At 57.3% G+C, this 25,064-nt stretch overlaps 1 protein-coding gene across 3 annotated transcripts in view; it reads left to right on the top strand.

Moving 5' to 3' along the window:
• The window catches only part of Ccdc88c (coiled-coil domain containing 88C), a 116,492-nt gene that overhangs the window by 38,913 nt on the left and 52,515 nt on the right, over positions 1–25,064 (top strand). For 2 of the 3 annotated variants that reach the window (XM_047538705.1, XM_047538707.1), the window contains 7 exons: positions 5,727–5,796; positions 17,511–17,569; positions 18,376–18,459; positions 20,644–20,784; positions 21,189–21,373; positions 22,008–22,089; positions 22,238–22,396. In XM_047538705.1, the coding sequence (XP_047394661.1) occupies positions 5,727–5,796; positions 17,511–17,569; positions 18,376–18,459; positions 20,644–20,784; positions 21,189–21,373; positions 22,008–22,089; positions 22,238–22,396 (780 nt within the window). Of the gene's footprint in view, positions 1–5,726; positions 5,797–12,220; positions 12,312–17,510; positions 17,570–18,375; positions 18,460–20,643; positions 20,785–21,188; positions 21,374–22,007; positions 22,090–22,237; positions 22,397–25,064 lie in introns of those variants that run through there. The other variant, XM_047538706.1, reaches the window with a different exon arrangement.

Raw genomic sequence — 25,064 nt, 5'->3', positions numbered from 1 at the left:
AATGAGGTAGAACAGATGGATCGAGTCTATCGGCAGCTTCACGTGAGAGGCTCTTAACATGGACGCACGCTTTTTACCCCCATCCCCTCACTGGTGTTGCCAGGGCTGCCTGCCCCCTCAGGGTCCTCGCAGAGCCGGGAGCCCCTGGCCAGATGGAAGTACAGGCAGGCCCCGAGGGCCGGGCTCTGGGCAGACCTCAGGTCGATCGTTGCTCACGTTTCCACCCAGTGGCTATTAGAAAGTAGAGCTCCTGGCTGCGCCATTTCCAGAAAACAGGCTCTGCAGCTTGGTCTGGGGGTCAAGTCCCGCTTGGGCTGGGGCAGGCTGTGAGTGACACGGGTCAGTCCTGAAGGTGTGTGGCAGGTGTCACCTGCAGAGGTGCCAGGTTCGGGCCAAGGGGGAGACAGCCTGCAGACCCGGTTCCCCTCACTCTGCATCCTGCTGTGAGACCTGGGGCCCCCCGTGTGCCCCGGGTCCCTCAGATGGGGAGTGCTGGTGATTCCTGCCCTGGTGGCCGCGCGGGAATGTCGGGAGAGGGAGGGAGACGGGACCTCTCTCTGGTTGGGGAGGGTGAGGGTGGCCGGTCCCCAGCGCCATTGCAGGTGGCTTCTGTTTGGACCAGCAGACTGTCAAACCACCTTCCGGGCATCCTCTGGGCCAGGTCAGGGTGGGAGGCTTTGTGAGATGTGTCCCAGTGTGCGCAGAGGGAGCTGTCCTGGCTGTCGGGGTGTCTGTGGGGCTCCCCGCGCCTGCCTCGCCTGCCTGCGCCTGGCTGGCCTGTGCAGCTTCTGGGGCAGGCGTCCTGCGGGGTCCACTCAGCGCTGCCCCTTTCCTGGAGCCCCTGTTACATTCACGCACAGTTGGGACCTTCCTGTCAGGAGTCACTTCTGTAGTCTGGGAATTTAGAAATTCACCTGTTTTGCTGAGTTTGCTCTTAAGTGATGGCACTTGGTCCTGGGGGGGGTGCTGGGGCAGTGCTGGGGACGTAGCCCAGCGCCCTGCCTCTGAGCTGCCTCTCCAGCCCTCGTGTGGGGCTCTGCGATCGGAAAGCACGGTGTACTCAGGCCAGTGTTGCCGCTTCACCTCGAAGCGTCTCTTACATTCGTATCGGTATTCCACGCACAGGAGCCGTGGGAGATCACAAGACGGATTCTGAACTGTCCCTGTTCTGCCTCCCGCTTTGAAGCCTTCTGAACTCCTCCTGTGAGTCCTGAGGAGTGTCAGGTTTGCCACGTTTGGAGGCAGAGGAGCTGACTGAACCGAGGAAGCCACCTCGTCTCCACGGCAAAGCAGAGCAGCTGCTTTTCAGGACTGATCCTCTTGTCGGCGGGTGGCAGAGAGGACACCTCCCACACTGGAGGCTTTTAAAACCTTGCTCAAGACAAAATTTGAGGAATGTTTTCCCATCTAATCTTCCCAACTGTCACTATTAGCAGCTTTTTGCTGCCCCAGCGGGGATCTGATTGACAGGCAAATTGTGGCCCACGCAGGCACGCAGATGAAGCCATGGGAGTCGGAGGGAGCGCCCACCCATGCTGCCTGGAGGAGGTGACCTTTCAGCTGAGCCTCGGGGGACAAGTGGGGTCCAGCTGGGGGGCCAGGTGGCGGGATGTGTGAGGAAGAGCACCCTGGTGGGCAGCGGTAGGCAGTGGGGCGCTCCTGGGACCAAAGGTGGAATCCACTGTCCATGCTGGAAAGGTGGGACACTTGCTGGCAACGTCCTTGGCCTCCGGAAGCCTGTGGTTGCTGTCCCCGTGCTGCACATGGCCAACCCCCGCCTGGCCCAGCACCCTCAGCTCACAGGAGGCACCGAGTGTGGGTCCTTTGAGTGTCGGAACTCACACGAGGCCTGAGGGCTCGCTGGCCCTTGGCGCAGACCCGGCCTCACTGGTCTTTCTGCTTCCCAGTTTCCACTCAGTGTGGGCAGGTCAACAGCTGCATTGCTTAGGTTGACCCCAAGGGTGCTTAACCACCGAGCCACACCCCCAGCCCTTTTTATTTTGAAACTGGGTCTTGTCAGGTTGCTGAGGCTGGCCTTGAACTTGGGATCCTCCTGCCTCAGCCTCCCAACTCCCCTGGATTACAGGCGTGCGCCATCTTGCTCGGCCTCCTTAGGGTTTAAATGTCCATTGTGAAAGCTCATTTCCCTGCTTGGACCATCCCCGTCTCCTTGGCAGCCATCACCATCACTTTTCCTGGCTCCTCTGCTGGGGTGTCTCTTAACTTTCCTGGGGTTTCCCTGGTGGACTCTGCGTTGACAGAGCTGCTGCCCTTGGGCAGCATCGATCGTGCCTTCCCGACACGTGATCAAACAGTGACATTCAATTTCATTTGGGGGAGAAAAAGATATTATCTCATTTTTCATGACGTCATTGTTCTTGATCCAGCCGTCCCTGGTTTCCAGTGGAAACCAAAGGTGACCTCCGCCGTGCGCACGTGCTGTTACTGAGGCTCACCAGGGCTCTGCGTTTCTCCCACCTGTGGACAGGATGGCCCTCTGTCTTAGCGGGTTGGAGGACAGGTGGCCTGGCTGGGGGTAGGGCCCCTACTCGCTCGGGTGGTGGGTGGACCTCCTGGGACACCTGAGTCTATGTTTTAAGGGGCGTGGGCCCTGAACCCTGGGACACTCCTGGCCAGCATGTTCTCCCTTCTTGGTTCTTGCTGGGGGTGCTGGGGGTGCCATTTGTGTTTTTGAGGGGGCGTTTTAAAGTGGCAGTGCGTTTCACAGGCGGAGTCCTGTGAATGTCTCGGGAAGGGGTGACTGCCTTGTCTTCTGTTGGGTCTGTCCTCTTCAGAGCTCAACATACCTGGTAGTAGCTTCTCTAACTGCATTTCTCTGCTGGAACGGCCACGAGGTTAGAGTATCTTCATTCATGGTGATAGAACCATATTGGGGAGTCTTTAGAAGATGCTGGGGAGGCTTGGTGGAGCCCTGTTGGCTCTAACAGGGAACGTGCTGTCATTTGGGTCGGTGTCCTTGGGGGTCTCTCCTCCTCTAAACTGCCTGCACTCTGCTCGCTCTGTGCTGCTGTGCTTCCAGCTCTGCTCTGCAGCGGCCCCGGGAGCCAACCTCGAGACCGGCCACTGTGGGTCAGGGTCAGGAAGCTGATGCCGGCCTCCTGGGCTCCTGGACCCTGAGTGCAGATGCAGATGCTGCCCCTGGGGCCCCGCTACCAGCCGGGCGACAGGAGCTTCCTGGTGGGTCCCGGCCTCCCCCGTTCAACTTGGTCTTGGGTGACCAAGGTCAAGGTGTGGGTTTGTTGTCTTGTGGCATCGGGTGGGCTCTGCTCTTCTGCCAGAAAGTGCTTTCCAGCTCGCGCCTCCCCGGGCCTCAAGTTGCCCCTGCAGGATCCAAACACCGCCCTCCCCCCTCCGGGTTTTCTTTTAGTTTTCTTTCTTTTTTGGTTGCTGTTGGGGGCAGGTGTTTGCAGTAGTTAACCGCCAGTGCGTCACCCCAGGATGCAGTTAGTCCCCGCTCATTTATGAAAAGGAAATTCCAGGGTTTCCCCAGCATCTCGTGTGAGGATCTGAAAGCCCACCCACTGAGGGGGACCTGGGAAGGGGCACAAGGTCCAGCCCGACTGTGGTCTTTGCACCCCACCCGACTGCTTGCTCTGTAGGGGATCTCTGGGAGGGCCAGCTGAGGCCTGAGCTGCATGGCGGCCTGCCCTGCCACCGGCCAGGGTGGGACCAGGTGCCCCGGCAGACCCGCGTCGCCTGCGGCCTCTACAGTGCCCTTCTGTTCCCAGTGCCAGCAGGGAGGGTCCTCTCGTCAGCACCCTCCTCACGTCCCTGCGAGACTGAGGCCTGGTCTGTCACCCGGAGGCCCGACCACTGCAGGTTTTCCTAGGGAGAACAATGGCCCTGAGGGTCATCAGTGCTGGGTGGTCTCCAGCTACCTGCGACTGTGTCAGGCCCTTAAGACGTGACTGGCGTGTCTGAGGAAGTGGATTTATCATGTTAACTTCAAGTTAAAAACAGATTCTCAGTGCAGTCACAGAAAAATGATCGTGGTGTTTGGAACAGCCCAGCTCAGCAATAGAAATCGGTTTTCCACTGTAAATTTCGTGAAATTTGCATGCAGTGCAGGTGTTTCCAGTGAAAATCCAGCATTCAAATTGAGGCGTGCTCTAAGTACAAAGTACACACCCGAATAATAAAAGTTTTAAAAATTCACACTGGTTTTCAAAGACAGTGAAAAAAAGAATGCAAAATATCTCAATGAATTTTATATTATCTGTTGAACTGATTTTAGGTATGTGGGCTTTATTCAAGTATATTCTCAGAATAATTTTGCCTGCTTTATTTACTTCTTAAAAGGCAGCTACTAGAAAATTTGAAATTAATGTCTTGCTTGAGTTATGCATTAGTGGAGAGCCCTGGCCTCAGTCCGCTTTTCTGGAAATGTGGTCGATGGTCTTTTAGGGAACTAGTTGATATTTGGGGGCATTTTTGGCCATAGGGTCAGGTCTTGGGAGACCTGTGTTTTTTTTTTTTTGTTTTGTTTGTTTGTTTGTTTTTTTGAGTGAAAGGAGTAGGATTTATTCAAGTGTGAAGAATAGAATCAGAAGTCTTGCAGGGACAAGAGGGGACCCCTGTTAAGGGTTGGCCCCCCTCCCTATGGTGTTTTGAAAGACACAAAAATTTTTAAAAAATTTTTTTCTTCTAGAATTTATTGATTTTTGCGGTGCTGAGAATTGAACAAACATTTCTTAATTGCAAAATATGTTTCTTAGGGGGAAAATTAGAAAGTATGGATTAAATTAAATGGGAGGTGAATACACAGGTTTTCTACCAATACTTTCTAGCAGTATTTTGCTTAGATTATCATTAGCATAAAATTCAGTATTGCTTTGCCCAGATCTTTAAGATTATTTCAAAAACAAAACAAAACAGATTATTTCCCATGTAGTCTCATTTATAAACCCTGCACCCGGATGGAGGACGGAGTGGTCCCAAGACTTGGATGGTAGCGGCAGGACAGCAGCCAGGAATTGGAAGGGGAGGGCAGATGGTGGGCGAAGGTGACCTTGGTTCTCTCCCAAGGTGGCCCGGGCCCTGGACCTTTGTCTTGTGCAACACTGGTTTCTGTCCTCTGATCATGAAAAGCAGCACCCTGGGAGGGAAGGAGCTGGCCTGGCCTGAGAAGTGCCCTGGGAGGTGCCGTAGAGGGCTGGTGCACAGGCTGCGTGGCCTCTGGCCTGTCCTGGCCTTCCCTCACAGGCCCTTGGTCCAGGGCCAGGAGCAGCTCTTGTCCCCTGTGCCACCTCTACCCAGAGTATCCCTGATGTCTCCCTGTCCCAGGATGTAACTGCGGTCAGTGGGAGTCACCTAGAACTTGTACCACAGACCAGCCTAAGGCCTGGCTCCCGAGTCCCGATGTCGTGAAGTCCGGGGACTTCGCAATTCCTGTTCTCTGTAGGGAGCAGCTCTAGTTCCTGTTCTCTGTTTGGTTTTCATTGCCTAAGATACAACAAAAATAATGAAGGATCTCTTCAGAAACAGACAGACGACATTTTTATTTGATAATGATCGTGACAGAAGTACCATCAGACTTTGATTTTTACGTAGGTTTTTATCTTAAACGGCCCTTCCTACTACCTGGTGTCTTCGTGTCACTCAGCAAGTGCACATTCACCCAGCGATTTGGTCAGCTGTAATTTCCGTGTTGGTCTTTATTTTCGCTTCCCGTTCTTAACGGTGTCTTTCCCCCTTTGTCTCTGTAGGAAGTGCTCCAGCAGCTGATCGTCATGAATTTGCCCAATGTTTTGATGATTGGCAAAGACCCGCTGTCTGGTGAGTGAAAGCCCCGCTCGCCCCCTGGAGTGCCCTGGCAGTGCCATTGACTTTGGACAGCTGTTGGCCACAGAGCGCTGGCTGCCAGCTTGGAGCCAGCGCGGTGGAAACACGATCATTTTGGTGAGATTTAAGCGTGGGTCTGCTGCCCCGAGGCGTGCAGCCAAGAGCATATTTCTTCCTTAAGAGTGAATCCTTCCCGGCCCCGAGCTGTGCACGCGGAGGCCACTGCTTTGTGTCGCCTGAGAGGATGGGTCTGGGCCTCGGGGTCTGAGTCATGGGCGGGGTCTTGGGGGTCTCACCGCCTGGGTAGAGCGGAGTCAGATTCCATGTGCTGGGTGCAGCACCTTAGGCGAGCGTCTTTCTAGGGTGCTCATGTGTCCCGGGCTGGGTCCTGTGAGGCTTTGCTCTTGCTGCTCTGAGGTAGAGCTCACCAGGGTGTATGGTCATTCATCTGTCTCCTGTCCCCCACTGGACTCAGAGCAGCAGTGGTAAAGAGTCTAAGTCCTCCTGCCTCTGATGCTCGCTGTCAGCTTGAAGGACCAGGTGAATGTCTTCCTGGCATCTTCCAGAAAGTTAGGGCTTAATTCACGTCTGTCAGGTAGCACCTGGGTGACCTAAAGAGGGTGACAGATCCCTTCATTCACATTGTTTGCTGCCCCCTGGCTCATAGGCCCCAGGGGTGCCTTACTCCCTGGCTGGGTCACTGTTCTGATGGTGTTTGGAACCCTGGGCCGGGTCCTTCTGGAGTGGGTGAGGGGTCAGGAAGGCAGGAAAACCCAGACCTGTAGGATGCAGGAAGCAAGGCTCCTGGATGGTAGAGGCTTTTACAGAGCCTCCGTTGCTGGCCTTTTCTTGCCCTGGACTCTGGCTGTCCTTTCTGCTGTCTGTGACAGAAGTTCAGTTGCCTTGTGCCCAGTCAAGAACATGAATCAGCGGCGCGGCTCTCACGTGGAGCCTGTCCCTGCCGGCGCAGCAGTGGCCTCCCGGTGCAGTGGGGGTGGGGCACTCTCTCTGGACCCCAGCCAGCCACCTATCACCTTTTCTCTGTGAGCTAAAGGAAGAAGTGTCCTTGGTCTCCTGCTGTCTTCACTCACTGCCTGGCACAGCGGCCCGGGAGTCTGCTGGGCTACCTGGTGGCTCCCGGCAGGGCGCAACCTCCCGTTCCGTGCGTCACTACAGGGAACTCCGGTTCTTGGCCCTGGCTCTGCTCTGGGGCCACGTGCTTTCTGCTTTTATTTCATGCCCGCCCTCCCTCCAAAGAAAGTTGGATGATGCCAACTCAGCCCACCCCAGCCACGGCCCGGGCTCTAGAGGCAGTGGGGACCCTGATAACTTCAGGGAAGAGGGGTCTGCTTTGCCAAGCAGGATGCACTGCCTTCCTGGCTCGTTTGTAGGCTGGGTGGTGCCTGGCGGGGCTGGTGGTTTGAACTCGGGTCTACTCTGGAGGAGCAGGAGAGAAGGACGCCCCTGAGCCAGTGTGAGCTGCCTGTGGGAACCACACGTGCCGCTGGGAAGAGGCTGTGCTGCCACTGCTGGATGAGGGATTTATTTAGGGACAGAGGCTCTACGGGCTTCTGACCCGACCTTGGTCACTGGCTCGTAAGCAGAGAGCTCACTGGCAGCTGCCCCAGTGCTGGGCCGAGCTCCTGCATTGGCCTCGCCTGCGGCCATCTCGGCGTTGGCTGCTCTGGGGGCTGTGGCCACACTGGACCTATAAAAATGGCAGAGGTGGGTGGACCAGTCTGGTGTGTCCGACCCCGTCACCTGTGCAGCTTGCTGGTCACCGCCCTTCCCACCCGGAGACCCGCCCTCTCTCTGCCTCCACCAGGCCCCCCCATGCCAGAGGTGGAGAGGTGGAGTGCAGAGAACTCGGGGCCCACCTTGGGCTTGACCCTGAGCAGGGGAATCTACAGAGGAGTGGTCACTGATTTTTTTTTTTTTTTTTTAACAGCTTGATTGAGGTATGATTTGCTGACCATAAAGTTCACTCATTTTAAATGTATAGTTTAGTGACTTTATTTCATAAGAGTACACAGTTGTGCAACCCTCACCCCAGTCTAGTTTCAGGGCTTTACAAGGAAGCTGATTTTTAACCCATGACAGTGAGTTGAAGGGGCCCGGGACCCTGCCTCGTGTACCATCAGTGCAAGGTTCTGGTCCCAACTGGGAAGCAGAAGCGGAGGCGAGGTGGAGCCCTGGCAAGCTGGGGAGGGAGCGGAGCAGCACCCTCCCTGGGCTCAGGCGTGGGCAGGGCTGACTGACAGGTAGACAGTGGCCCCAGCAGGCGGCCTTCGAGGGCAGAGGTGGCCCCGCCAGGCACAGTGCATGGACAGGTGGGTTTGACAAGCGTCTCGGTGGCTCTGAGAGCAGAGGAGAATGGCAGGGGACATCCTCCAGCAGAAGATGCAAACAGATGCCAGAGGCAGAGACCTATTTATAGAACAGTGTTTTCAGTTTTGCATTTTAAAAATAGAGGTGTGAAGTATTTTGTGCTTCTTTGGTTTCTCTTCTTTCTTCTTTGTGTGGGTGCCTGGGGCGAGGGGGTGCCGTTTCCCTCCTGGCTCTGAAGTAGCAGCCAGCTTGTGCTGTCCCGGAGCTGCTGATGCTGCACTGCTGATTGTGACGTTTCACGGTGGGGGTTCTTCTGTTTGGGGCAAACATACCACAAGGGAACCAGGGCCCAGATTCCAGCAGGGGTCTCATCACCCGACACCCTCTGCCTGGCTCTGAAAGGTCCTGAGAGGCCAAACGTTCCTCTCTCTTCCTCTGACCTAAAGCAGGAGGTGTCGCAGCTCATGGGAGGTTTCCTGTGACGTCGGCTTTGCTTCCACACCTGTCAGAGGGGACATCTCTCTCCTCCACTGCGCTGGGTGGAATTCGGGGCAGTGCAGGCAGCGCGAGGAGGCGCGCCGTCGGAGACCTCAGCTTGCTTTGGGGTCTCGCCTCAGCCCTCACTCCCCTCCGCTGGGTCCTGTGCCTTGTCTCTTCTCTGTCTCTGAGACTGTGTTGTGGTTTTGCACTGTCTCCAGTTGCGTCCTGGTCCCCTGGGGATGCGTCTGTCAGTTGTCTCATTACTGTGGACCCTGCTTCTTGGAGCGTGGCCTGGAGTCTGACAGGACCCTTTTGGGACCATCCTCAGCTTTGATACGATGACACTTTGCAGAGAAGTCTTCTGGGGGCCAGGTGGTGTGCAGGGCTCTCAGGACCGTGCTGTCCCGCATCCCATGGGTCTCCCTGGCCAAATCTTCAGTGCCCCTTGTCCAGGACCATTCCTTCAGCTGTGCCTTGGTGCCGCCTTTAGGACGTGCCCAGAAGCTGAGCCCTGCCCTGCTCCTCTGCTGCCGCGTCCTTCAGGCCACTGCCACCTTCCCCTGGCTGCTCACCAGGGTGGCCTCTGCAGCTGCCTGTGGTCTGCTCTGGCGTGGCTGCCCCAGCACCAGGGCCCTTGCTCCCTCTGCCCGCTATGCTGGTCCCTGAGGCACTCACAGGAGCAGCTCTGGCAAGGCCCTCTGGCTGCCACCCCTTGGCGTGGCCGCCTCTGCCCAGCGCCCACACTGCCTTCCTGGGCTCACAGCCTGCCTCCCCTGCGTGCAGACACCTGACTGGCTTATATCACACAAGTGTCCCATTGCTCATTCCCCCGGGGCAGGACCTCTCCCCTCCTGAGGCAGGACTCTTTGGGCTTGTGCTGTCCTTGGCCAGTGTCCTGAGTGCCTGGGCCGTGGCAGGTGCGCCAAGCTCGCCTGTGCGTGGGGTCTGCTAGTCCCCTGCCCCCTCCCCTCAGGTTGAGCTCCTGGTGCTCTTCACCCCACGCTCACAGAGAACCACGCCTCAGTGGTCAAAGTGAGTGCAGTTCAGTCCCTGCCCAGAGCCAGCTGTGTGTCCCTCTAGGCCACAGATGGCCACGGAGGGCTGTCCCATCCCGCCAACTGCACATCCACTTAACGTGTTCATGTGGCTTCTTGCTGAGTGTAGTCATAGGATGTCTTAGGAAGATCAAGAACTCAAGTCCGCTCCATCTATAAAGGAGGGGAGAGTGTCAGGTAGAAGCCCCCCAGCTCCGGCCTCTCCTCACCTTCCTCAGGAGCCAGGCCTGTCCCTGTGCCACACATGCGAAAAGGGTAGCTTTGTCTGATAGGAAGCCAGGGCATTAGCAAATTAATTTCTGTGATGAATCATAGAACAGTTGTGCTGGAAGAGAGCATGACTTTCTCTTCCAAGGTTTGTATCCAACCCAAACAGTCGTGGTTCAGATTCGGAAACTGCTGATCTCACCTAAGCTGTTCCAAACAGAAGGGAAAGAGACATATAGGTGCAGAAACCAGCCCAGGGAAAGGAGGAGCTTGTTTGGAGGCACAGGGCACAGAGGTCCCGCAGGTAAACATGAATTTGTTACCATAAATTGCGGAGATGGTTAGATTCGTGGGCCATCACCCAGTGGTCCCACGCAGAAGGACTGGTCTCCACCATTGTTCAGCCCTGGCATTTCTTGTATTCTAAATGCCAAACAAGATTCCCAGGAGCCTGTGGAGGGGCTATGACCCCATATGCCTTCTGTGCCGCGCCTTGCCGTGAGTGCAGCCAGAACCTTAGGGAACAGTCTTGGGGCTTCAGTCACTGCTTTCAGTGTCTGGTGGTTGGTCCTAAGTTTTCTTCCCAAGGTGGTTCCAGGAGGGGCTTCCAGCAGCAGGGAAAAGCCTTTGTGGGCTCAGAGTGTTCTGTGCATGTCCTTCCTGCTCGGCTGAGTGCAGGACCTGCCATATATACTGGTCTAGCCGAGGAAGCAGTTTATGACTCTGGCCCAGTTTCTGACCCTCCCACACCTTGACTGGCTGCCCATGCCCAGAGGCTCACAGAAGGAGCTCAGCCCAAACCTGTGCCTCAGCCAGAGTTCCTTGGATCCAGGGGCCTTGGAGAAATAGACCGCCTCTGCTTGGGAGCCCCCCATCTGCACTGGGGCAGGAAGGGGAGGGAGATGTGGTCCATAATAACAGCTCTTCTGGTGTGTGGGATGGCGTGGGTGTGTGCTTCACCAAATGGGAAGGGAGAGTGCGGTTGGGAAGGCTTCCTGGAGGAGGCCGTGCTTGGGCAGGGCTTTGGGGAGCTCTAAGCAGAGAAGGTGGGCATGTCATTCACTTGTCCATCACTGTAACAAGTACCAGAGATATCTGACTTAGATGAGTTTATTCCAGATCACGGTGTTGGAGGTTCCAGTCCACAGTCAGTTGCCCCTGAAGCTTTAGGCCTCAGAGTGTGTGGTGGAGCAGAACTGCTCGCCTGAGGGCACAGCTCACCTGAGGTGGGGAAGGGAAAAGAGGAAAGAGAAGGGACCTTGTTTCATAGTCCCTTTTGTGGGCACGCCCCCCCCAACTGACCTGAAGGCCTCCCATTAGGCCCCTCCTCTTAAAGGCTCCGCCACCTCCCAATAGCACCACTGTGGGACTGAACCCTTAACATACAGGCCTTCCGGGTCACGCCAGATCCAGACTGCAGTGAGGAGAGGTGGCCGAGGTAGAAGCGGGAGATGTGCTGGCATCTCCCGGGGGACAACAGGCCCAGGGCAGGAGGAGGACTGCCCAAGAGTGGGCCTCCAAGCCCGAGACGAGCAGAGCCCCTGAGACTCCAGATGTTTCCTGCTTGACCGCCCAGTCTGTACTGTTCTCTGTCCTTGATCCCATGGAAACACCCCTCCCAGCTGCAGCCGAGGGCCACTGGCCTCCCCTGGCAACTGAGGGCAGGCTCAGGCTCCGGCCAGCTGGGAGCCACCCTTTTGCCGCCGACATTGCTCTTTTGAAAACCAGAGGGTCTCCTCCATTCCCCTGCCACTGCCCGGGCATCCGCACCCAGGGCCCAGGCAGCGGCTGCAGCACACAGGCCAAGGTCTGCCGGGGGCTGGATGAGCAATCCGGTCTTCCCCAGCCCTGCTCGTTATTTTTACTTCACTTCTCCTGGCCTTGACTCTCTAATCCTGCTTGTTTGTTTTTCAGTTATTTTTGTATTTGCAAAAACCTTAGGTCCTTTGAATGAGGAGGAAAGAATTTTTTTTTTTTTAAGTAATCTTGCAGGCATTTTGATCCTTCTAATATTTCCTGTTTGGTCCTTCAGAGAGCAGGTTCACAAAAGCCCCCGGACTCTACTTGGGACCATGCAGCGCCCACCTGCTCCTGCGTTCCATGCTGCTCTCTGGGTTCAGAAGTGAGGCTCTTGGTCCGCCTGCTGTGCTGGGCTGGCTGGGCCCCGGAGCTGGAGGCCAATGCTGTGCTTCCAGGGAACCGGCAGAGCCCTGCTCCCATGAGCAGAGGCGAGCGCCCAGCACACTGGAGGCCGGCCCTCTGACCAGCCCTCGCTCTGCCTGGATACCAGACTTTGTTTAGTAAACTTCCCAGCCATGGCCTGTGCCCAGAGGGAGCACTCTGCTGGCTGCAGTGACCGCGCCATGGCTTCTAGCAGGCCTGCTCTCTGCGGCCACGGCCGTTCGAGGAGACGGAGGGAAGAGATGATGTTTGCTGAAGGTCTTGTGTTTCCCGCAGGGTTTGGGCTTGGAGTTTTCTGCCGGGCGCTGGGAGGGACCCTTGCTCTGACCGTCAGCTGTGGACTGATACCTCACCTCCTCCCCAGGTCAAACTGGGTCTCAAGCTCAGTCTGCAGCTGATGCTTCTGTTCCCTCCTCTTGGGTTCCGTGCTAGGACACGTGTCTGCTCTCAACTCCTGCAGCCCCACAGGCTGGGGGGCAGGGGAGTCAGCTTCTGGTGTTAGCGGTGTGGCTTCAGATTTTCTACCTAAGCAGGGGCAACTGTCCTCTGTCATGGGAGAGGTTCTGGGGGACCCATAGGGGTGGGACAGACTTGATACGGGTGACACACTGGGATGGGGGCCTCTGGTCAGGGTGCACAGGGGAGACCCCAGCACCATGTCAGACAGACAGGTGTCTCCACACTGCGGAAGTCCACATGTTTGTTGAATGACTCAATTAACAAGTGGGAGCGCTTGGCTACAGTACTGCCTGGCCAGGGCCACCTGTGTGACATTCTGGGCCTAAGACGGGTGAGGGTTTCTCAGATTCCTCCTGCCTGCGTGTCGGGAGGCTCATCTCCCACCCCACGGCTGGGGCACAGGTGGAAGGTCCCACCTGCCCCACGTGAGGAACTCTGCACTGTTCCCTGGCGGTTGCCGTGGGAGGGACCCTGACTGCTGAGACCATGGTAAACCGCCATTCCGTGGCTAGCAGAGCCCCCAGGAGGACCTGCAGAGCTGCACCATGGTGACTCTGTGGACACGCTGCTCTTCCGGAAGACATGGAGCCGTGTTCAGACTCGGAAAGGCTTGGTTTTTAAATAGAAAACCAGGGAAAGCAGAGTTGGGGGTCCACCCGAGGGTATAGTCAGAGGAGAGCGGATGCCCGGTACTGGGATGCACGCCTGCGTCTGAATCCGCCTCCCAACGAGAGGAGAAGGACCCTGTTCTCTCTTGATCTCCCAGGGCCTGGAGGTCAGGCAGGTGGGCAGCAAACACTGGTGGAGCACCTGCTGCTTCCTGCCCCACCTGGGCAAAGCAGAGCGTGCCCTGTGGGCCAGGGAGGGAGGCGCCCTCTTGGGAGGGGGTGCTTGCCCGCCTCTGCCTAAATCCTTGGCTTCATGCCTCAGGCAGCATTTATAGGTGGCAGGATTTATTTTCTGTATCCAGAAACCAAAAAGTGTGTTCTGAACATTTAAATGGCTCTAACCAAGAGAACCAAAGCGGAGAGCCAGAAGGGACCCTAGAAATCACACCCCAGTCATGGAGGAAAGGTTTTGTCACATGCTGATTCTGTTTAGCAGTCTGAGGCCGAGTCCACGCTGAGTGGTGACCAAGCACGGCTGCCAGGACTCGGGACCAGGTGGTCCAGCTGGTCAGTTCCTACCTGATCTGACCAAGCCTCCCATTTTAGAGGACGGTGGTCTGCATTTTTGTCCCCACAGCCACTGTACTCCGTGTGCGGGATCAGACAGTCTCCTTTCTGTGTCACTTTGCACGTAGCTTAGATCAGTTTGCCGCGTTCCGAGCCTGCTGAGAGGGCTGGGGTTCATTTCTCTGCCCGGACTCCCAGGCGGGTAGTAGATAAGTAAGATTTTTCTTAGACTCAGCCACTGACTCAGGCTGCCTGGGATCCCCCTGGGACTCCCCCACATTCAACAGAGTACGTCCATGGGCTGAGGAAGGGTGTCTGATGTTTCTGGGTGCCGCCCCGGGGTTGCCTGTGACTCACCAGCGTGGAAATCCGCGGGGCTTTGCGTGCCGCCCCCTTCTCACCCCGAAAGCCATCTCCAGGAAGCTAATCACGAGGCTTTATCATTCCCGAAGCACCGTGGTCCTCAGCCCGGGCCCTTGCCCAAGCCGCCCCTGTGCCCCCAGCTCTCCTCCGGGTCCCATCTGTCCTCTTCCTGCTGGGGCTCAGCTCAGTCACTTCCTTCAGGAAGGCTCGCCTGGCCCCCCACACACTGGAAGTCCTTTGTTCATTTTGAAGTTGCTGGTTTGCTTGTCGGTCCCCATATCCGCCTGTGCTCAGAGGACTGTTCATGGCTGTGTGGTCAGAGCTAGCACATAGTAGGTGCTTGGCAGGGAGCTACTGGTTCTTGGCCTGCCTGACTGGTCTTGTTGGCAGGGACCTGGGAGAGTCTCCTGGCGTGTTTTGAATTAACCCACATTCAGGTTAATTTATGAAAAAAGCCATTCTTACCACCGGATTCTTGAAAAAAGTCAGGCCCGAGCTTCTCATGAGAAAGGAGGGGACTTCCGCGTCCTCCTCCCCACTCTTCCCTTGTGGGGTGAAATCGAGGATGCCTCTGTCAGATGTTCCCCTTGCTTGGTCTGGAGGGAGCCTGGGAGGCCCTGCATCACCCAGTGAGGCCCCGAGGATTTCTTGGTGCCCGTTCATCACCAACCGGTTGAAATTCTTTCCCGTGAAAATTTTTCTAAACTCAGTTCTCTACCTTTGAAACCACCTTCCCCTGTTTGAAAGCGTAGCAGACAGGAATCTGTAGTTTGTGCTAGTGCTCTGGATCAGATTTTGTTTTCTTGAGGCCTAGTGGCTGGACGGAGTGACTTAGGGTGTCACCGTGGGCTGGCGGTGCTGCGTGGACCCAGGTTCTGGTCTCTTCTGTGCTCTCCCAATACTGACATCTGTTCCCCCTTTTTTTTTTTTTTTTGTTTCCTTTTCTTTCCCCTCCCCTCCCCTTCACCTCCCTCTCCCCTTCCTCTCCTTCCTCCTCTTCCTCTCCTTCCTCCCTTCCTCCCCTCCTCCCCCTCCTCCTCCCCCTCCCCTCCCCCCTCTTTTTTTAAAATTTATTTTTATTATACACAAATGGGACACATACTGTTTCTCTGTTTGTACATGGAGTGAGGGCGTGCCATTTGTGTAGTCATACTTTTACATAGGATAATAGTGTTTGATTCATTCTGTTATTTTTCCCTCCCCCCACCCCTCCACCCCTCTTTTCCCTCTACACAGTTCCTCTTTCCTCCATTCTTACCTCCTTCCCACCCACCTCTCTCTCTTTTTTGATGGCCAGGTGGCGGAGGCACATCCTTGTGGGGTTCAGTGCTGCGTGTTGGTACGTTTGTACATCGCACACCCATCTGCTCAGGACCCTTAGGTCACCGTTGTCCCCAGCCCTCACTGTTTCTCCACCATGAGAACGTGGAGGACGCCGTCCTGGAGTGCTCCTGAGGGCGTGACGTGCTGCTGGTCCCTGCAGTCGCCCCCATGTGAGCGGAGGCCAGCACCCACGCCGGCAGGCTCCCTCCCCTGGGTTTGCTCTCCACCTGCTGTGGCCCGGGCAGGACCTCTGGAGCTGTCTGACTTGTTCTGAGGGTGGTGCCCGGATCCCCGTGGCCCTTCCTGTGCTGGAGAAGGTGAAGGTTTTCTGCACGAACTCCCACTCGTGCCTGGGCAGCTCCGCGGCCCTGACGGTGCTTTCCCTCGCGCCTCCACGCTGCGGTCCCGGCCCCAGGGAGTGGCCGGTGGGAGGATGAGCCGTGAGGGTCGGGAAGGACCTGCGCTTTGTCCACCCGGCCACGAGGGGACACTTGCCAGTGACCTGCGGCCTGATGGGCAGCCCGTGGTGCGCCAGGGCCAGGAGGGCAGCGAACCTTTGCTTGTCAGCAAAGCCGAGGAGCGGCAGCCAGTCGTCACCAGCGTTGACGGAGAAGAGAGCCAGCGTGGGGAAGGTGGTCTGTGGAGCGGAGCCTCTTGGGCCACATACAACACCGCATGTAAAAAAAGAATCAAAACCTAGGACTTGGCGAGTTTCCTGTTTCAAGTGTGTGTGCTCTTCCGTGCTTTCCAGCAGAGACACGGGTTTGGCCGTCGTAGACGGATCTGCGGTGTTGCATCTTGACCTGGGGTGTCCCCAGAGCAGGAAGGTGGCCCGAGACCCCGCCGCCCTGGGTGGCTGTTTGCATGAACTCTCAGCTCCCAGTTCTAGGACGAGGACGGCACCAGTGTGAGGGAGAGCGGTTGATAGCTGGGTCTCCGTGGAGGGGACCAGGCGAGGGTCACTGCTCCTTGTAGCTACCGACCTGAAGTGACCAGTAGCTCTTTTTTTTTTTTTTTTTTTTTAACTGCTGTTTTAAATAATTACTTGGTGTAGTTTTTTGTTTGTTTGGAGGTTTTTTTTTTTTTTTTTTGCGGTGCTGGGGATCGAACCCAGGGCCCTGTGCTTGTAAGGCAAGCACTTACCAACTGAGCTATCTCCCCAGCCCAGCATTTGCTCTTGGGGCAGGTGCTTGGTCTTCCTCCCCAGCAGTCTCTGGTTGGTACTTGGGGCCATTGTGTCACCGTGCGAGTGGGTGTTGTGGGTCTTTTGAGAGGACACTACTTTTGGCAGGCCCCTCTTCCCCACACACAACAGGATGTGATGAAAGACAGAAAAATGCCTTATTATTATTTTTCTTAACCTGAAAGGGAACCCCGCCCATCACCAGGCCACCTGCCTCCTTGTTAGAGATGTGGCCGCAGAGGCTCAGAAACAGAGGCAGCGAGGCCAGGTCACACCACTCCTGGGTGACCGAGGTGTCGGGAGCCAGCCCTTCTGATTAGGAATGGTGACGGATGAGCAGATGTGGACACGGTCAGCCTCGAGCACAAAGTGGCAGTGTGAAACAGTGGCGGGTTCGTGCTGTGGATTGAAGTCTAGGCAGAGTGTTGACAGGAGTTGGTCAAGGGCAGGACAGTGGGAACTGCCGCTTGTCTGCAGAGCGGCGTGGCCACAGAAAAGCAGGAGGTAGGGAGGGTGGCGTGAAGTCAGCCCCTCAGACGTTCTTCACAGTAGCCCCTGAAGCGTCGAGGGAAGGAATATCTGGAAGGAGTTGGTTGGGGGTATTGGTGGCCTTTGTCCAGTCTGTAGCCTCTTATGAAAAATGACAAGCGCATGCCGTCAGATGCGCGTTAGACCTCTCCAGCCAAACGGTGACACTCCTGGACAGACGGGCCGGGGGTGGGGGTGGAATTGGCTGTGCGGCGGTGGATCACGGTTCGGTGACCAGCAGGGAGAGGGTGTGGTGTGTGGGAGGGGAGAGGGTGTCAAACGTTACGCACAGGATTCTCATCTGGTGAAGTGTAAATTCATACGTAGAAAAGAGACAGAGTGAGTGCAGCTACGTGGCTGTCCCTCGGTGCCCCTGGGGGATTTTGTGGAGTCCATCTGAATTGAACGTGTCCTTCTCTCGAGCAGGGAAGAGCATGGAGGAGATGAAGAAGGTGCTGCTGCTGGTGCTGGGCTGTGCCGTCCAGGTAGGGCGCCGCCAGGCAGGGCGCCGCCAGGCAGGGGAGGGGCGCCCTCAGCCATCTGGGTTTGGATTTGTGGTGACAAGTGTCGCCCTGGGGTCAGGTGGGAGTGGCACTGCCTTCAGTCCAGCATGACAGAGGCCTCTGGGTTCCCAGCAGAGTGACCAGCCACATCTTAGGTGGCAGCTGTTTCTCATACCAGGTGCCTTGGGCAGGAGGTTTAGTGAGGACCCCTCAGGCCAAGGTGCCACTAGCAAGTTGTCCCTAGTAAAGGAGCATCTAGAGCTGGGAGATGCAGACTACACAGCCGTGGGCCAGGTTTGACCCACTTCCTGTTTTGTGAATAAAGTTTTATTGGAACATAAGCATGGCCTGTCCAGTACTGTTCTCTCTGGCTGCTTTTGTGCGGTAATGGCAGAACTAAGCAGCCTTGGCAGAGACCAGGTATCAAGTCTGAAACTGTGACCGCATGGCCCTTTACAGAGAGGACGTGCCTCTGGGCCCAGGCCAGGTGGTCTCCACTTCTTGGGCGTGCCTCTAGGTGTGGAGGTCTTGTCTGAAGCATGGATTTGTGTGTCCCATCCCAGTGTTTTTCCATCTGGGAGGGGGTTTGGGATGGGATTCTGAAAACAAGCTCTTGAGCCACTTTCAGAGAAACCTCAGTCTCAGGCGGGCAGGACAAGGTGGCCTTCTAAAGGAGACAGCTAGGCTGGGGTGGGCAGTTTACTCAAAACTGACCATGGCTGTGGATGGAGCATTGGGTGTGGCCACACTCACAAAATGCTTCTTTTAACATCCCCCACCCTTCACAGTGTGAGAGGAAGGAGGAGTTCATTGAGCGGATCAAACAGCTGGACATCGAGACCCAGGCGGGCATCGTGGCCCACATCCAGGAGGTAGGAGTGTCCCTTCTCTGCTCGGTGGAAATGTTTAAGGTTGCACCACCCATGGATAATTCTGCTAATTTTAGGTTTCAGGCGCCATAGTCAAATTGATTCTATTTGAAAAGGTAGCCATCAGCAAGCCCAAATAAAATAGGAGTAAAAATAAAAATTAAAAAAAAAAAGAAAAAAAAAAAAACTACCTCCATCAAGTCTCCTGCCTCCTTCTTCTCTCCTTATATGGATTCAGACTATTTTTAAGAGCTGTCAAGTGGTTTAGGCTTAGAATTTGATTTACAGGCCCTGAAAATGTATTCTGGCAAATGTCACCCTGCTCCGAACAGTTGATCTTCATAGATTCTCCGCTGCAGTCAATGACACGCAGAGAATCAGGCGGCTGCCGGGTGGGTTGGGGGTCCCACCAGGGCTGCCTCAGGAAACTCGGCCCCAGCCCAGGCCCCGGTGGGGTCCAGAGAGCTCCGCACTGCAGGTCACCATCGCAGGGCATGGGCCGGTCCCCCCGCTGTCCCTCTGCTCTTCTGTTGGCAGTTGGTATCAGTGAAGAGGTGGCTTCTTTGTGAGGCAAGCGTCCACCTGAAAAGTGACTTTTCCCTTAGGGTTAGTCGTTCCCTTAGGGCTTAGTGCTCAGGCTACTGAGACAGCGGAGATAAAGGAGCTGGGTGTGCCAGCCCCGGAGGAGCTGGAGGTGGCTGAGCCTGAGCTGCTGGGGTGGATGGAGGCGGTGCGGTCAGGGCACTGCTGGGTATCGAGTTCTGAATTGGTTTGGAGCAGGAGACAGGCGCGGCTTGTGGTGGACGGGGATCCAGCAGTGCCAGAGGAATGTCAGTACTTCCGTCAACATTGGCGACCCTTGCTGGCCGCCTGTTAGCCCGTGAACTTTCTCCCTTTAATTTCCCCTCATGTGCTTTGAAACCATATCTGCTCAGGAACCAGGTCCTTGAGATTAGTCAGTTCTTTACCACGTGCCGTCTTTCCTGCCCAGACAGCAGGATATTAACACACTCACATCCAGGAGAAGCGGCGTGATTATCAGATTTAATGGCTCATCCTGAGCACTGGCTTCACAATTTATTAGTACTTTTAGAAAATGCAGGACTGCAGACATAGCTCAATTGGTAGAGTGCTTGCCTAGCATGCAGAAGTCCCTGGGTTCAACCCCCAGCAGCACAAAAAAAAAAAGAAAAGAAAAAATTCAGGTGCCCAGGACCCACGAGGAATCTGCTTGTTAGGAACAGGAGAAAGGAGCCTTTAATTAAAAGCTCTGCAGGTGACCCTGTGCCTGCCATTGGCATCGAGTCCCTGAAACCCAGCCTCAGAACCCCTGAGCCTGAGGGTTTTCCCAGCCCTGGGAATGGAGCAGCCCAGAACCTGGCCTCCGAATCCCAGAGCCCGCCTACATGATGGGGTGAGATTTCTAATTCAGAGATCATCTCTGTCCAGGCTTGCCCTTTGTGAGTTGGGGAGAGAGGAGAGCGGGCGTTGTTCTTGGAGGAACTGAAGGGCCCTAGACAGGGCCTTGTTTTGACTGTGTATTTGATTGTTACTGCTCTGAATCACTTAAGAACCTTCCTGCAGCGAGTCTGAGAGCGTGCCTGATCTCATTGGTTTTGTTTCCCTTTTCTGAGGTCTGAGCGTTATAATGTTTTCTTCCAAAAACGAGAGGACAGGGACCGGACCAGATCCCAGCTCCCTGCTGATGGAGAGGGATGAAGCACTGGCCTGTGGCTGGGGACTGAGATGCAGACTTCTCAGAATCCCTTTAGATGTTGCATAGAGTAGCCCCCGATGGCCTGGGCCCCCCTGTGCGGGCAGAGGAGGCTTAACATCTGCCCTGTTGCAGATTTTACTTCAGGAAAGAACTAAAGTCCCCTTCCTCGTCCTCCCACCCAGAGGCCTGCCCTCATTGTCAGTAAAGACATTTGCTTCACCACCAGTATCTTCTTATCCCGGGACCTTCTAGGGGAACGACTGTGAGAGGTTCTCTCTGGTGTTTCAAGTCTTGAAAGCAGAGTGGCTTGCCGGGTGGGGCCCCTCTGACGTCGGGGATTGATAACGCGGGGGGCGACGCGGCCTCCGTTGTCTCCTGTGCCGTCTGCCGCGTGGCCGTGAGCAGCAGGTACTCAGGAACCCGGGGCTACCTGCACTGGCCTCTGCAGCCCTGGACGTGTGTGCCTGCAGGTGACCCACAACCAGGAGAACGTGTTCGACCTGCAGTGGCTGGAGCTGCCGGACGTGGCCCCAGAGGAGCTGGAGGCGCTGTCCAGGAGCATGGTGCTCCACCTCCGCAGGCTCATTGACGAGCGGGACGAGTGCACCGAGGTGCGGCTGCCGTCGGGACGGCTCAGCGAGGGGCTCGGGACTGGCCCTTCCCCTTACCTTGGGCCTGGGCACCTCCCTGTCCTGCTGGCAGGGCCTGCTATGGGGGGGACGTGGGTGATGCCCTGCAGTGAGTGGCAAGAAGGATGGAGGGGGGCCGAAGCTGATCAGGAGGCCCAGCTTGCGGTCCCTGGTCCACTCAGACCCTCCTTCACTCCTCTCAGTCCCACTAAGTACCTGAGCTCTTTTTGGAGCCTGGCTCCATCCTCTCGGCGCCTGCCTCCTGGTTTTGCGGCAGGGGCTTCTCTCTCCTCAGGTGGTTTTTCCACCCACCTGGAGCCCGGGCAGTGTGCTGGGCCCAGGGGTGCACTGTGGCTCATCCTCCGCTGCCCACCTCTCCCCTGCAGCTGATCGTGGACCTGACGCAGGAGCGGGACTACCTCCAGGCGCAGCACCCGCCCAGCCCCACCAAGTCCTCCAGCGCCGACTCCACGCCCAGCCCCACCAGCAGCCTCTCCAGCGAGGACAAGCAGCACCTGGCTGTGGAGCTGGCGGACACCAAGGCCAGGCTGCGGCGAGTCAGACAGGAGCTGTGAGTGGGAGCGCTGGCCTGGCCTGGGCTGCGGGGCGCGGGGCTGCTCTGCGTTGGCGCTGACTCCCAGGCCCAGCTCGCCCCCCGGGGCCTCACAGGGAGCAGGACCTCTTCCGGGTCTGTCAGTTCCTCTCAGCCCCAGGGTGCTGATCGTCAGAGGTAGATTGCTGTCCTCAGGTCTCATTGGGGCCAGGTGACCACATAGGTGTTTTCTCGAAGAGTGACACTGTGGAGAGCTTCGCATGGTGGCCTCTCAGGGCCTCTGGAGAGCCTGCTCTCCCAGGGGCCTGCACCACACGAATGTCATTCACCCGTCGTCCAGGGCTGCCTGTCCTCGCCTTCCTCACCAGGAGTCGTGGGCTCCTGCAGCTGTGGCTGGGGTCTCCTCACCTGTCCTGCGTGTTCACAGGGAAGCCCTGTGGCAGATGGACCTAATTTGAGGGTTAGAAACTTAACTGGAGAAAGTGAGTTGGAGTCAGGGACACTTGCAGGCCCCATAGGCAGATAGATCCCCTTCCCACCCCCAAAGCCCGCGTCCCCTCCCACTCCTGCGCGATCTGGGGAGGTGGCGGCCTGTTCCCAGGGCCTGCCCAGGAGCCCCCTCCCCACACTCCTCCCCGTCCTGCCCCTTCAGCGAGGAGAAGACAGAGCAGCTCGTGGACACCAGACACGAGGTGGATCAGCTGGCGCTGGAGCTGCAGAAGGTCAAGCAGGAGGTGAGCAGAAGGCCTGGGTCCAGGGCAGGACAGGGCTGGGGTACCGCAGCGGGGCCTGAGGGTCCTGGGGATACCAGGCGCTAGGGACTTGGCCCTTCACTGTCCAGAGGGGACCTGAGCTGGCTCCCCGCCTGTGCCCACCTTGCAGAATGCCCAGCTGGCAGCCGACGCCCGCTCTGCCCGCGCCTACCGGGACGAGCTGGACTCCCTGCGGGAGAAGGCGAACCGCGTGGAGCGGCTGGAGATGGAGCTGGTCCGCTGCAAGGAGAAGCTGCACGACGTGGACTTCTACAGGGCCCGCATGGAGGTAGGGGCGGCCCCGGCTCCCAGGCTGCCGCTGGACAGGCCCTCAGAAGCATGGTCAGCCTGGGCTGGCCTCAGGGGACTTGGGAGGGAGCCAGAGACCGCGTGGGGGACGCCGCCCTGCGCCCCAGCCTCCCTGGACTCCTTTGAAGGGCCTCCTTGCGTCCCTCCTGACACTCACACGGGCGTAGGAAGGGAGATGGTTAGTTGACAAGGACACCAGTCCCTTTAGGGGGTTTCCCTTCTCCCATTTCAGGCCAGGATGATGACCTTCTATTTGTGTGTCCCCCTGCCCCGCTGCCAAGACTTGGCAGTCCCTGGGGTACTTTGCTGGGACTCGGTTTCCTCACCTGTGGAACAGGAGTGACGAGACCACTGAGGTGGGAAGGCTGAGCGGGGAGATCCCTGTGCGGTGACCGGTGGTGCAGGTGCCCCGTCCTCCCTCAGTGGGTAGAAGCTGTGCCAGGCCTTCTTTGTCCAACTTAATATGATTTTATATTTCTGACTTTATGTCCGTGGCATTGGCCAGGCCAGCGATCCTCCCCTCTCAGCCTCCCACGTGCTGGGGCTGCAGGTGTTTGCCACTGTGCCAGTCTCAAGTCCTTGCTTTAAATCCTGTGGAGGTTGTGGGGAAATACGGATGAAGAGGTCAGGGCTGAACAGGGACCTGGACCAGACCCAGGAGGGTCCCTGATGGCCCCGTGTTGACAGTGGCTTCCGGGACCTTTTCCGAGGTGGGGGTGTTTTGCTGCTGGTCACAGCCTCAAAGGTGGTGCCGGTTGCGTGTGTGAGCTCGTGCCACTGAGGAAACCTGAGCCAGGAGAGACCAGGGTGTGGACGCGCGGTTGAGGGACTTGCTGGGTAGAAGTCAGCTCCACGCCCCTCTGAGGCTGGGCCTTCTGCAGTGGCCGAGCACAGGCCTGAGAGCATCCCTCCCCCGCTCTGGGCCTCCCGCTGTGCCGTGGGTCTCCCGCTGTGCCGTGGGCTTGCTTGGACCCTGGGGCCCTGGGCTGGGGAGGTGGACTGGACAAGGCTGAGTGCTGTTTGTTCCTCAGTGTGCCCTGAAGGATGAGGGTGAAGGGGTGACTCTCCGTGGTCCTGCTGACAAGGCCTCCTGGATGCTGTTCAGAGGCAGACTGGGTGGGAGTAAGGGGCCAGAGGACAGGCCAGTGCCCGTCCTCTCCTGGAAACACGGGCTGTGCTCCTTCTGAGGACCCCACTGGGGCTTAGGTGTACCACTGAGAACTCCGTGCCGGGGAGGGTTGGGCAGTGTGACGCCTCGGCTTCCAGACGCCTGCCTGCCTCAGCAGGGGACCTCGTGTAGCCCCCAGACGGCAGGAGTGCAGTGTGGCACCAGGGCTCGTGACCTTGCTCTGTCCCGTGGGTGTGGTGGGTCCTAGGATGTAGTCTCCATGTTCATTCCTGGCCTGGTCCAAGCATCCGCCCTGGGCGCAGAGCATCTCTCCAGATGCTCTGGAGACCCTTCACCCGGGAGCCTCTGGACTTCCGGGGGGTTTCTGTGGGGACCCCTTTTCCATTTCCTCAAACTTCCTGCTTCTGCGACAGTAATAGCAGCTTTTTCATATTGATTGATCATTTTCACGATGTAAAGTTACTGTGAGTCGAGTAGCGCTTTTATCATTTTATCATTCGCCGGAGAAGACAGCTTCCCGGGAGACCTTTGCTCCCAGGGAGGGGGCGGCACGCGTGGGTTTACGGACACCTGGTGGCCATCCCCAGCTGGTGGACTGGGCCTGGTTGGCGGAGGCCCCTGGAGGGAGTTCTCTTCTCAGATGCCTGTGGCCTTGCCACTCAGGTGGCGGTGAGGACAGCAGCACCAGCTGGCCCTCCTCGAGTACCGAGGAACAGTTCATGGTCCATCCCAGGCCCTCCTGGACTTGAAACCTCCGTGTGGGGGAGGCTGGCCTCCTCCTTGCAGTTGAAACTGACTGAGCAGAGTGCATAGTTATGGAGACGTCAGGCTCCCTGCCCGGGCCAGGGGACCCGCAGCCAGGACAGTGTCTGAGTGCTGCACAGAGGAGGCACCTCTGTGACCCGGGGCCCAGAACGCTTTCCTGGGAGGCAGTGGGGGAAGGGAGGCCTGAGCTGGAGGAACAGCTGGGGACAGCCATGCAGAGGGAGAAGTGGAGCAGCGTGCAGGGGGACACTGGCCTGAGGTCAGTCACGTGGCGCTGGTGTGCTGGGAACACGGTGGGAGATGAGGCAGGAGTGGGTCGTAGCCACGCGGGGCTTGTGCTGGCCATCCTTACCAAGTGTCTTGGCGCAGAGGGGGACACGGGAGCCGTCTCAGAAGCCCACTCAGACCGTGTGTGCCCAAGACTACCTGACCCTCGACCTCTCCTCCCACCACTGGCTCCCCTGGGACAGGCTTCCTGGCTCGTGGGTTTGGTCATGGCTGCTCACCGACGAGTTCTCGGCATTTGGAGCAGCCCCGACCTGCAGGAGGGATTAGAGAAATGCTGCAGAAGGAGTTCTGTCGACATTCACTTTGCAGAGCTGGTGGTGGCTGTCCTGCTGTGGAGCCCCTGGCCACAGAGGCCAAGCACAGAAGCATAGGCCTCCTCTGGAGTCCCGAGCACTCGGCTCTGTGCTGGGCTGGAGCTCACAGACCCCAAGGCAGGTTGTTTTGCCATGAGATCCTGGTGCCGACT

This window comes from Sciurus carolinensis, chromosome 2 (assembly GCF_902686445.1).
Source record: "Sciurus carolinensis chromosome 2, mSciCar1.2, whole genome shotgun sequence".
NCBI classification, from domain to species: domain Eukaryota; kingdom Metazoa; phylum Chordata; class Mammalia; order Rodentia; family Sciuridae; genus Sciurus; species Sciurus carolinensis.
This window is presented reverse-complemented; position numbering and strand designations above follow the sequence as displayed.